This window comes from Octopus bimaculoides, chromosome 16 (genome assembly GCF_001194135.2).
Source record: "Octopus bimaculoides isolate UCB-OBI-ISO-001 chromosome 16, ASM119413v2, whole genome shotgun sequence".
NCBI classification, from domain to species: domain Eukaryota; kingdom Metazoa; phylum Mollusca; class Cephalopoda; order Octopoda; family Octopodidae; genus Octopus; species Octopus bimaculoides.
The window spans coordinates 50084263-50097040 of record NC_068996.1 but is presented as its reverse complement, the minus strand read 5'-3'; the positions used below and the strand labels follow the sequence as shown (position 1 = coordinate 50097040).

The window sequence follows — 12778 nt, the reverse complement described above, 5'->3', positions numbered from 1 at the left end:
TACATACATGCATATATATATATACATACATGCATATATATATATACATACATGCATATATATATATATATATTGATAGAAAGGACAACAGACGAAAGAAAGAAACCTCGATATCATGTAAATAGAGGAATTTATCTGTAAAAATAAGTGTCACATATTTTTACAGATATATATATGTAATTAGATATATATATGTAATTAGATATATATATGTAATTAGATATATATGTGCATGCAGCGTGGCTGAATGGTTAAGAAGTTTTCTTCGGAATCACGAGGTTCAGGTTTCGATCTCACTGCTTAGTATCTTGAGCAATTGTTAGTTATTATAAGGCTTCGGTTCGACCCAAGTATTTAACGTGAGCGAATTTGAACAGACATAATATACCGGTGGTAAAAGCCCGTCGGATATAAAGTGTACCTGTAAAGCCTTGCCATACAAACTGTATCACTATGAATCTGCTTGTTGATTGACGTCAAGAGAACACGTGTCTGTGGGATATTCAGCCAGTTACGTATTAAATTCGACGAGCATGTAGTTGTGTTAGTTTGACGGAACAATCGAAAAACTCGCCGAAACCGGTGTACATGCGTTTTTATTTGTTTCTTTCACCTATATCTGTGTTTATGTAGAAACTGATAGATTCAATAATTCAAAAAAAATCTGTCCAACTCTAAGAAATATACAGTTTTATTTTCGATGTTTAATAATTATTTGTTTTCCAACTGAAAACTCGATAACCTACACGTGTGTATGTTATCGAGATTGTAGTTATTTTTCTTGGTCGATCCACTCGATATAAAAACGTGGAGACACCCTCTTAAAACATAAAAATGTATTATTCAGCACTCGCTCTTATTTATTTAAACATAGACTAACTCTGTCCTAACAGATTTATGATCTAAGACATTCCAATTGTGATCATCCGTTCTGGGTTTTTTTTTCCCGTAATGTTTCCCCTGTAGTATATATAAAACTACATTATTTAGGAGGTCCTTTTTGTTTTCTTTAAGCGGTAGAGTATGATTTGAGTGGATATTTGGCTGCTATTTCTACCAACTCAAATGACCGTGTAGAGACTCTCTTGGACCTTTTTGATTATTCTTACTAAGCGGTCGCTCAATCTGCTAGAAATAGCAGCCAAATTTCTATCAATGTCTTCGTAAATTTTTAAAAAATTGACACGTTGGATAATGCTGTGCTTGTTATACACTAAGACTAGATGGTCGTAGTTGGGATAGCTTTGATTATAGATCCGTTCAATCAGTGCTGATGTTGGGTAGTAGGCGAAAGTAAATACGTACACCCGGTGTTTAGGGTTAGGGTTACGTATTCTCTACCTCGGCCGGGTAGTAAACTTCTATAATAATAACAACAACAACAGGTGTTAAAGAATGCTTAGTGTCTTTATTTTGGTTGAATTAATTTGTTTCCCCATTCTTCGAATTTGTTAGCAGAATCATTACAGTGTCAAACGAAATGCTTAGCAGCATTTCTTCTGGTTTTTATGTTCTGAGTTCAAATTCCGCCGAGGTCGACTTTGCCTTTCACCCTTTCGAGGTCGATAAAATAAGCACCAATTGAGTTCTGGTGGGTCAATGTAATCGACTTCTCCCCTCAGAATTTCTAAAATTTGTAAGAACTATTTATGAAAAGTAGGGTGGTGCATGGCTGGAATCACCAGAGCATCAGACTAAATACCTTGTGGTATTTCTTCCATCTCTTTTACACTCTGAAGTTTAGCTGAGATTGACTTTGCCTTTCATGCCACCATGGTTAATGAAATAAAGTACTAGTCAAGTACTGTTGTTAATGGTACTGACTAATTTCTTCCTCTGGCATTATACAATTATTTATTGCTAGCATTCATCATCATCATCATCATCGTTTAACGTCCGCTTTCCATGCTAGCATGGGTTGGACGATTTGACTGAGGACTGGTGCTGATTTGGCAGAGTTTCTACAGCTGGATGCCCTTCCTAACGCCAACCACTCCAAGAGTGTAGTGGGTGCTTTTACGTGCCACCTGCACAAGGGCCAGTCCAGCAGTACTGGCACACAATTATTTATTTATAAAAAGTAAAGATAAATTCTGAACTGTTTTCATAACAATCATCACCTGATTTATTTGGTTCAGCCGAAATTCAAGTGACTTCAATGCTAAAATAAAGCACTGATTTAACTTATTTTTATATAAAAGTTTATTTTTGACATTATCTTTTCATGTTTTTAAATAAGTCTGACAGTTCCAATCAAAAACTTTTTCAGAGTTCAATATTTTTGTAGCTTCTATTTTTCTAGTAAAAAAAAAAACAAGAAAGAAATTTACTTTGTTATTGTTTAGTCTTGCAAATGTATTGTGACATGCTTATACAACATAAACACCAGATTCCCCTCTACAAGTCCTTGTGTGGCTCTGTGATAAAGAAGTTTGTTTCCCATCCTCATAGTTGCAGCTCAATCCCACTGCATGGTACCTTGCACAAGTGTCTTCTGTTATAACCCCAGGCTGTCCTAAATCTTGTGAGTATCTTTGGTAGACAGGAACTGAAAGAAACCCAAAATATATAATATATATATATATATATATATATATATATATATATATGTACACATGTATGTGTTGAGTGTATGCGTTTATGTTAGTGTTCTTGTCTTGACACAGTAGTAATGAGTGTCACTGTCATAAAAGCAGTTGCCATTCATTTCCAATATTTTGTGGGAACTGATGAGTGAGGGTTGGTGACAGGAAGTGCATGCAGCTGTAGAAAATCTGCCTCAATAAATTCCATCCAACTCATGTAAGCATGGAAAAGTGGATGTTAAAATAATGGTGATGATGATGATGATTGATCTATGGTGGTGGTTGTTGTTTATGTTCAAAACAAGTGAGAAAGTTAATAATATTTATTACAAATTTACCTGTGACTCTTTTGGACTGTCTAGCAGCACCTTTTAGTGGTTGACATCTGAACCTGTCTCATACCAACTCATTTAAGACAGCCTCTAGTTCTTTCACATAGAATTTCCTGTTTTGTAAATTGATATTTTATATTTGCACTGATGTTAGCATTTTCCATGGAAAATGGATATCAAATGATGATGGTTTACAATAAACCCTTCTGTCTTAATTTGATGAAAGAACCCTTTAAGTTATATTACAAACACCAGATTGTTAAATAAGCAAGAGTTATTTTAATTTTATTAAAACTTCCAAATTATTTTCAAAATTAATTGAAGTACATAATCAGTGTACTTCATTAGAAATATAATCTTAAAAAGATTAGTAAAAAAAAAAAAGAAGGTTGCTTCTTTTTAATTCTATAATTCTCAGATTGCACTACTATCTATATTCTGTGAGAGAAATATCCATTTTAGTTTCCATGCCAGCACTGATTTAGACATTCTCCACAGAATGACATAGCACCACTTTTCTTGATCATGTCTAGAGTTAACATGCAACACTTTTCCATCCAGGAGGGATTGCCCTTTCATATATAACATGTAGCTGTCAGCTGCTTTTGTTGTTTACACCGGCTGATACTTTTAATGACTCGCCATCTCCTCAACTTGCCTACTTTTCATCTTCATGATAGTTAATTTTGCATATCAATCTATCACCAATTTCATTAACTACTTCGTTAATTATAAGTCTCAGAAATATATACAAATGGTGCTAAATTAATATTAGAATCAATGAGTGAAAGTTTTAATTGAATTTCACTGCCAGTTTATCAAAAATCAGATTGAACTAGTAACTCTCCTTTTTTTACCAAAAATCTTTGCTACATTTAAACACACAAGAATCTTTTTTTTATGTAAAGATTTGTTCCTTCCCTGCAAAACAAAAACATGTCATAACCTGAATGGCCATTGTGAAAATGTCTGTGACTACAAAGTACTCCTACTTGAATCAAATAACAAGCTGCATCATGAAAATATATATATATATATATATGAGCAGTATTTAGGACATATCTTTGATTAAACGTGTTTTGGTTCATAAAATATTTTTTTCACAATCTGTTTGATCTCTTTATCCCTGTGCCACACTAAACTGACGTATGTATGTTATTTGTGCTTTGCATCTGATAAAAGACTCATTATCTTGGAAAGTGAACTTTTGTAGTGCTAGTTGTTTGTTTGTTTTTATGTCTACTTTTTCACGTTTGCATGAGTTGGATAAAAAGCATCTTTAGAAAATCTGGCACTCCATCAGGTACGATGATGTGGGTTCCAGTTGATCTGATTAATGGAACAGCTTGCTCATGAAATTAAAATGTAAATGGCTGAGCATACTTATAACCTAGTTCTCAGGGAAATTGAGTGTGACACAGAATGTTACAAGGCTGGCTCTTTGAATTACAGGTACAACTCATTTTTGCACCAGCTGAGTGGACAGGTGTAATATGTAATAAAGCATCTTGCTCATGGACATAATGCACTGCCAGCTATCAAACTCCTGATCTAACAATCTTGAGCTGAAAACTGTAACCACTTAGCCACCTACCTTCACCAAAAGCATCTTATTGGCATTATTTTACAAGTTGTTACCTTCCTTATTTGTTTTACATACTATATGTATTTTCTAACTTTTTCATATTTTATCTGTGGATATTACAAAGCTAACTTATTCAGACTTTGTTGAAACTATCTTTAGCCCTGAAGCGTTTATCCCAAAATATCTGGCCCAAATATTCTACCTTGTTTTATGTTCAGGGTAGCCAGATCCAGCCTCTTTCTCTGGTCATATCTAGCCAAAATATTCTTCTTGTTTGATGGTAAAAACTGGCCAGATCTGGGCCCTCACACCTACCTTACAATGTCATTCTAAAACTAAACAGTCACACCATTGAAATCTCAAAGCTATGAGACAATGCAGGATTAATTCAGGACACTGTGAATAAATGAACATTACATTTGACAGAATGATCTGAATGTTGTGAAGGATTAAGATACAGATGAGAAGTACCATAAAAGTGACAGAGCTTTCTTACAGTCTGCTTAACTCTCATCTTTTCCACGACTATACTTCTAAGAAGCAAACTACCTGTGTGTGCTTCCATTGAGTTTTGAAGTAATAAAGCTAATTCTAGGGGTTGGAACAAATTGTAATGCTACATTTTTATTTATATATGGTAAAATATTTTCTAATGTTTTTTTTAATTTATAAGATAGTATTTATTCAACATAATGCATGTTAAATTTCAGCTAAAGAAGTTAAAACTGCTACACCAGAAGCTAAGAAAAGGCAATGGGAATTGTGGACAGTTGATGAAAAGAGTACATTTTTCCAAGCTTTAAATGAGGTAAGAAATTCAAACTAATACACTTGACCCATCCTTGTAAATTTGTCCCAACACATTTTTACCTCTTCTCTCTCTCGTCTCCTCCCCTTTTTTTTTAACAAACAAGTTGGTCATGTATCTCCTCTACAGCAGGACACCAGTTTCTATCCCTCTATTCATACTCTTAACATCTCATCACCAGGTACATAACTACTTAGTTGAGGGGGAGATTTTGTCTTGCTAGTGTTACTGGGTGACCTCACTGGTGCTGGTGCCACATAGAAAAAAGCACACAGTACACATTCTATAAAGTGGTGTTGGTGTTAGGAAGGGCATTCCAGCTGTAGAAACCATGCCAAAGCAGTCATTAGAATTTGACACAGTCCTCTGGTTTTCCAGCTCTTGTCAAACTGTTCGACACATGCCAGCATGGAAGGCAGATGTTAAATGATGAGGGTGATGGTGAGGATAACACACCAACAACAAAAATCACTAGCTTCATCTGTTGCTGTTTGTGCTAGATAATGAAATTTTTGGAGATGAGTGATAAGATACTGTTGAGATCCATCCAATCCATGCCAAATGAAAAATCATCATCATCACTTAACGCCCGTTTTTCCATGCTAGCAGGGGTTGGACAGTTTGACTAGATTGTTAGCATGCAGGACAAAATGCTTTGCAACACTTCTCCCAACTTCACATAGAGTTCAGAATTCTGCTGGAGGGTAGAGTGGCATAGGTTCTCTGAACCTCTTTGCATTGATAAAATACATACCAGTCGAGCACTGCCCTGCTTTCCCAGAATTCCATGCTTTGTGCCTATTGCAGAAAGACATATGAGAATATACCCCACTATCCACCCGCAAAATAGGGATAATGTACTATTGTATCATTGCATTTGAATGGTTCAATTTAAATCTTTTAATCACATCCATACATGATTCTATTGCAAAGAATTTTTCCAAATCGTTGATTGTTTTTTTTTAAATATCCACAAACTAATTTTGTCATCTATTTTTATTTAAATAAAATCTCAATCTTTTACCATAAGCAACACAATATGTTCCACTGACTATAGATAAAACAAAATACACAGAGTGACTCATGGACCAACAGTTTCATGTGTTGGCACTTATCAAACTTTGGTAAGTGCTAACACACAAAACTCTTGGTTCCGAACTCACTCTGTGCTTCTGCTAAATATTAATAAAATACAATATTTTTTTTCATTTCTTTTTCTATTAAATTGTTTTTTGTTTGTAATGAAAATAATCATTTTGATTTCAGTGTGGCAGAGACTTTGATGCTATACAGAATAATTTTGCTCAAAAATACAAGAAAAAAGGTGCTCTAGCTATGATGATTAAAAACAAAGAGCAAGTCCGCCATTTTTATTATAGAACTTGGAATAAAATTTCTAAATATATTGAAATGAAAGACGGTGAGTTATTTCTTTGATTTAAACAAGTAAAAAACACCCTCAAATACTATGTCATTTGTATGACTTTTTTTTTTCCTTTCATCTTATATCATTTTTAAAAAGCACCCATGCCGGTGCCACATAAGAAGCACCTGTATCAGTGCAATGTATAAAGTGCTGGTGCTATGTAAAAAGCACTCGGTGTAAACTGGTTAGTGTTAGAAAGGGCATTCATTCTGTTTCATATATCTTTTATGTTTGCATTCACATCATAATCATCATCTTTTAACATCCACCCTTTCATGCTTGCATCTGTGGAGTGTCATGCTCATCTTCATTTCGTTTAAAATGTATTAATATGTTTCATGTAAACCCATAGATTAATTTCCCCCAAAAGAAAGAAAAAATCAATTTTTTAAACTAATTCAATGGATTTTTAAAATATTATTCTTCAGGTATCAAAAAGCATGCTCTTGAAGTTTATGGTTTAATACATTATGGCGAAATGCGAAAAAGGCTTGGAGGGAGTAAGTATACTTTTTAAAATATTTTTTTCATGATTTAGTCAAGGAGAAGGTGGGCAGCACTCGTCACTTTTTTTTTTTTTTTTGTAGGAGTGGGGGTGGGAAGGTGTGCTCCAAAACAGATGGGAGAAAATTATCCTTGATTGGGAACTTGGCTCAAAAGCTTGTGACACAGAATAAACTCTGCTAAAGGTGCTCAAGAGCTCAGGTGGTGGGATTAAACTGAGTCACACATTGAATCTACCTCCCAAAGCAAAAGCTGTTCTTTCTATGTGCTTCCATACAGTTTCCAACTGTGGCATTGCATTTATGAAGCTTCAGTCTTATTGCTACACCTCTCAGTTGTCTTCAACTATTAGCTGTGTCTGCGGTAGGTGGGATAATGTACTTAATATAATCATTAAGTGCATTAAAATGTCTGGTAAGTTGGGTAACGTTTCGCCTATCAACAGAGCAATTTAGAAACACACTTGTTACATACCAAAGCACAATTCAAAGATGATGAAAGACAAGGATGACCTCAACAGGATTTGAACTTGGAGCACAGAGGGTTAGAATAAATACTGCAAGGCATTCTATCCAATGCTCTAAAGACTCCACTAATTCACTTCCCGTAATTTGAAGAATAACAATGAAAATATATTTAAAAAATTAGATTTACTTTAGAATATCTACTGTGAAGGTTGGTAATATTTCATATTTGATTATTATAGTTCTCTGTTTTTATTTACAGTGAGAGCTGATAAAAATCTACACAAATTAAATGAATTCATTCAAGAAGGGTAAGATGTCATTTTCCTTTGTAATTAAATTGGCTTTAATTGCCTCTCTGACTTCAGCCTCTGTGAGGTTAGTCTTTGCCTCTAGATGCACGTCATGCCCACCAGAAGATTATATCATGACTGGAATTAAGAGATCAACAAAAGTATTCTCTCTACTTCCTCAGAATGTTCTTCTCTGTAGAGAGAAGTAGAACCCCAGATGAGTTCTTAATCACAGTTATAGATGAGGGCTTCTTCTTACAAAGTTGGGAAATGGTTTGCCAGAATCCTTTATTGGCCAGTCTTAAGTCAGAGTCCAACCATGACTTAGCTATGGACGTTTTTACTGTCTCTGCTGCAACTTTTCATGCCTCGGTGTGTTCTGCATATGCAAAAGTGGAGACTTGCTTTCAAGCCGTGCTTTGAACTGAAAGCTGGAATTGCAGGTGATGGTACGGTAAAGCACCAGTTCCAGAAGAGGAGAGATTATGTGTAAATGCCAAACTTGCTGTCTTTAATTTGTTTTTTTTTTTGTGTCTCTGCTCACCTGTGATCATCAGTTTTGGGGGGTAATGACTGAAAAAAAAAGAGTACAGTTGCAAATACAAGCATCAAAATGGGGTTCATCCGTAGGATCTCTGCAGTAATATTACTTGTCAGGGTGCTTAGCTCAGAGATCAAGGAGCCTTTCCAGGGTGAGCTGCTACTTTTCTGCATTAGGACATATGATTAGAATGTTGCAGGAAAGTAGTGCAAGACAGATTCTTGAAGCTGAGCCAACTGGCAGGAGATCTAGAGGTAGACCAAGAATGCGATGATTGGATAATATCCGTTGAATCTGATTACTGATATCATATATTTTTTGAGTAATATACAATTCTGCTTTGCACACTAGTCCTTATTTTGTACCAGATGTAGTACTAGAAGTGCTTATTAAAATCTCATATAACAATGAAGTAGTATATATTTGTACATTGTTGTCATAATTTCCTATCTTCACTTCTGCAATATTTTATATTTTTTGTATTCACTCATAAAGACAGTATACTTTCATTTAGTTCTCTGAGACCTTGGTTCTGATTTCTCTTGTTTTGAAGTGTTCATATTTAGATTAAAACCTTTCATTCATAAATTTTAAGATCTTTTAAAATATGCTCCAAATGATAACGATAATTTCCTAAACTGCATCAAAACTTTTGATTACTTAAGAAAAAAATCAAAACCCATGAACAAGGCATTTCAAAAGGAATATTGTCATGAAAGTGTTAAATATTTTATGTATTTAATAACATATTTTAGAAAAACCTTTTCTTTTTTCGTCCTAAGTTTCCTGCATTAATTGGTTGTAAAATTAAAACACAGAACACCTGAAACAACTTAATAAATGATGTTTCAAAAGAATTAAATAAGTTAGATACATAGTTCTTTATTTTTGTAATTAAAACATTGTTTAAATATAAACTAAAGTGAATATAACATAAATGATTACATTGATCCATTAGCATTCAGATTACTCAGTCTTATTTATTCACATTGTTTTGAATTAACCATGCATTATCTCATAGCTTCAAGATTTCGATGATGTGCTTCTTTATTCTTAGAATGACATTGTAAGGTAGGTGTGAAAGGCCAGATCTGGCTGGTTTTAATGTAAAACATGTAGAATATTTGGGCTGGATATGGCCAGTTTAAATGCTAAAGGGTTAAATAAAATAAAAATTATATTGTAAAAGATCAAAAAAAATTTATCCCCACAAAATTTATTAAAGAATAAGCTTCTATAGAATAAGGATTAAATATTAAGAAAATCCAAATCTAAAATTACTAACATGTTTTTGTTAGAAACAGTTTCTTGTACTAAACCCTCCTTCAAAGAAATCCTTAAATCTCATTTCATTATTTTGAAATTGAAAATTTTAAATCATTATATTATATTTTCAGTCAGTTGAGTCAGTACCTTTCTAACCCGTTAATTACTTCTGACACCATCTTTGACTCTGCAGTCTTTGTCGTCTTATACAAACATGTTAATAGGGAAGCCGCTGTGTATTTGTTCAAGCAACTTAAAATAAGTCAAATTTCCTTCAAATCACACTGTACTGTTTAACCTTTTAGCATTCAGATTTCTCTGTCGAATATAATGCTTATTTATTCACATTTGTTTTTAATTAGTTGTGCATTACCATGTAGCTTTGAGATTTCAGCAATGTAAATGGTTATTTTTAGAATAATATTGTAAGGTAAGTATTAGAGACTAGATCTGGTCAGTTTGAATTTATCTCAATATGTTGGCCAATATGGCTGGTTTAAATGCTAAAAATTTTTTAAATTGGTCAGTATAGTCAGTGCCAATTTATAAAATGACAGGATGGTCATAGATATTATGTCCCTGACCATATATCAGAACTGACTCAGGGCTAAACACAAGCAATAAAAGGAAGGTAAATTATGATCATAAAATACATTTCAAAGCAATGTACTTAAATATACAATGTTTATGTCATATTTTGTTATTTATTATAATTTTAGATCTACATTGATAAAAATTCGAAGGAAAAGCTTCAGAATTCGAACACCATATTGTAATGCATTAAAGAAAATCAACAATGTTGAAGGTAAATAAAAAGAGTAAAAATTTATATACATGCTAGCTTAGAACTCATATAATTAAATACTGTGAAACTCTACATTTAATACACATTTTTTTTGCACAAAAATCAAGATTAAAATTAGAGCTGCTTATAATATACAGTAGTGGGCTGCAAAGTTTTTCCCCAATGCAATAAAGCTTCATTATGTAATAATTACATGAAATGAAAAATTAAGGTGCAAGCACAGCTGTGTGATAGAGAAGTTTGCTTCCCAACCACATTGTTTCTGGTTCATTCTCACTGCATGGCACCTTGGCCAAGTGTCCTCTACCAAAGTCACATGCCAATCAAAACCTTGTGAACAGATTTGATTTGGTAGTCAGAAACTGAAAGAGGTTTGTTGTATATCTATATAATACATACAGGGTGTCCCAAAACATTTATACAAAGTCCATTCGTGTGAAGTCTGCTGGATGCTGAAAGGCTTCTACCGAACCTCTTCTTTCAATACACCTGTTTGGCAAAACCTTAAAATAGGCCCTTTTAATGACAAACCACACTAAATTGTAACTCCTGGTAAGTTAACATGATGTTCCTTTGAATGTGCAGATTATCAGTCCCTAGTATCTACAATTGTGATGGTTAATTGAACCATTTAATTTAAATGTAACCTCACCACTCCAAACACTCTTTACTGGAGGATGTGTATCTTGCCAAGTACCATTCACAAAACTCAACTCTTTGGTTTTGAACCATCTTCCTTGAGTTCATGGATTATTCTTGGAATGTAACTTTCCCAATGACATTGCTTTAAGATTTTAAAATTCCTATCTCACAACTTGCTTGCCAAACAGGTTTTTTTTAACTCTAGCAATACACTTGTAACTTTTCTTGCTTTGTGAGCCCCCCCTGATGCATGCTGTTTGTAGTCTTCCAGAACATTTCTTGAGGACGTTCTGGAGTTCTACCCACTTCAAGCTTATCTCTAATTCAAGTGAGAGTAAGTACAAGGGTGGATCTGTTTAAAGCCCCCTCCTAAACTGGCTTTGCACATTGACTGCATTTTCAGATGTCCAGTAGTACATAAGGATAAATCTTTCTTTGTTTAAAAGTTAGTCTGGCTTCCTTCATTATTTCTAATAAATTAAATTTTTTAAAAAATTAAATGAAAAGTGAGTCATCAGCTGCTAAAGTATGTATACATATTCTTTGGGACACCCTGTACCATCATCACCACCATCATTGTTTAACATTCATGGCATGAGTTGGACAGTTTCACAGGATCTGATGGGCCCAGGGATTGCATCATGTTCCAGTGTCTGCTTTGACATAGTTTCTACAACTGGATGCCTTTCCTGACGCCAACCACTTGACACTGTTGAGTGTGCTGCATGCCCTGCGTATTGACACAACTTTGGTAGTTGTAAACGAGTGTCACTGTCAGACAAGCAGTGTCATTCATTTCCAGTTGTCTGTGAAAACATGTCTGGCCATAAGGAAATTTTACCTTACTTGGAAAAAGATGAGGGTTGGCAACAGGAAGAGCATCCAGCCATAGAAAATCTGGCTCAACAAATTCCATTCATGTAAGCAGCAATAAGTGGTGATGCTGTTGAATCATAGTAGATTATCTACTCTTGTGTTTGAGCACCACTGTGTGTTATATATAGTATTTTAAAGACAATTTAGGCCTAAATATTGAGATGCATATATTATACATAGTAACTTTTTAGTTACATCTCTTCATTCATTGGCATTTTCTGATGTTATGTTTGCAACTGCACATTACACCAAGGAAACTGAATTCAAATTTGAAATAGGATTTTTCTTTTAAAATCCAACCTTAATATGCATATATATATATATATATATATATATATACACACACACACACACATTGTTGTTAGTGAAAGAGCTTTTTCTAGTTTCGTTAGTTAGCAAATGTTTGAAAAAACAATCTTTTTCAAGTTTTGAGTAGTTGAGTAAGGTAATAGTATTTTTGTTGAAGGTTTGATAATATTTTTAACTTGGGAGGAAAATATTTTCTAATTAGGCTCAAGAAGATTTCCCCTTTAGAGATAATTACATTTATTTTTAAGTTTTAATTAACTTTGCTGCTCAGTAATTCTGGTTGCTTAAAATATTTCCTTTGAAATATTTTGCCAATATCTATTTTGGATTAATTGAGAGCTT

The 12778-nt window shown here is 33.9% G+C and overlaps 1 protein-coding gene across 1 annotated transcript in view; it reads left to right on the top strand.

The window, feature by feature from the left end:
• Window positions 1-12778, top strand: part of LOC106875862 (protein cramped-like) — a 45345-nt gene that overhangs the window by 2871 nt on the left and 29696 nt on the right. The window contains exons 3-7 of the mRNA XM_014924163.2: window positions 5213-5310; window positions 6577-6730; window positions 7165-7236; window positions 7967-8015; window positions 10524-10609. Of these exons, the coding sequence (XP_014779649.1) occupies window positions 5213-5310; window positions 6577-6730; window positions 7165-7236; window positions 7967-8015; window positions 10524-10609 (459 nt within the window). The remainder of the gene's footprint in view (window positions 1-5212; window positions 5311-6576; window positions 6731-7164; window positions 7237-7966; window positions 8016-10523; window positions 10610-12778) is intronic.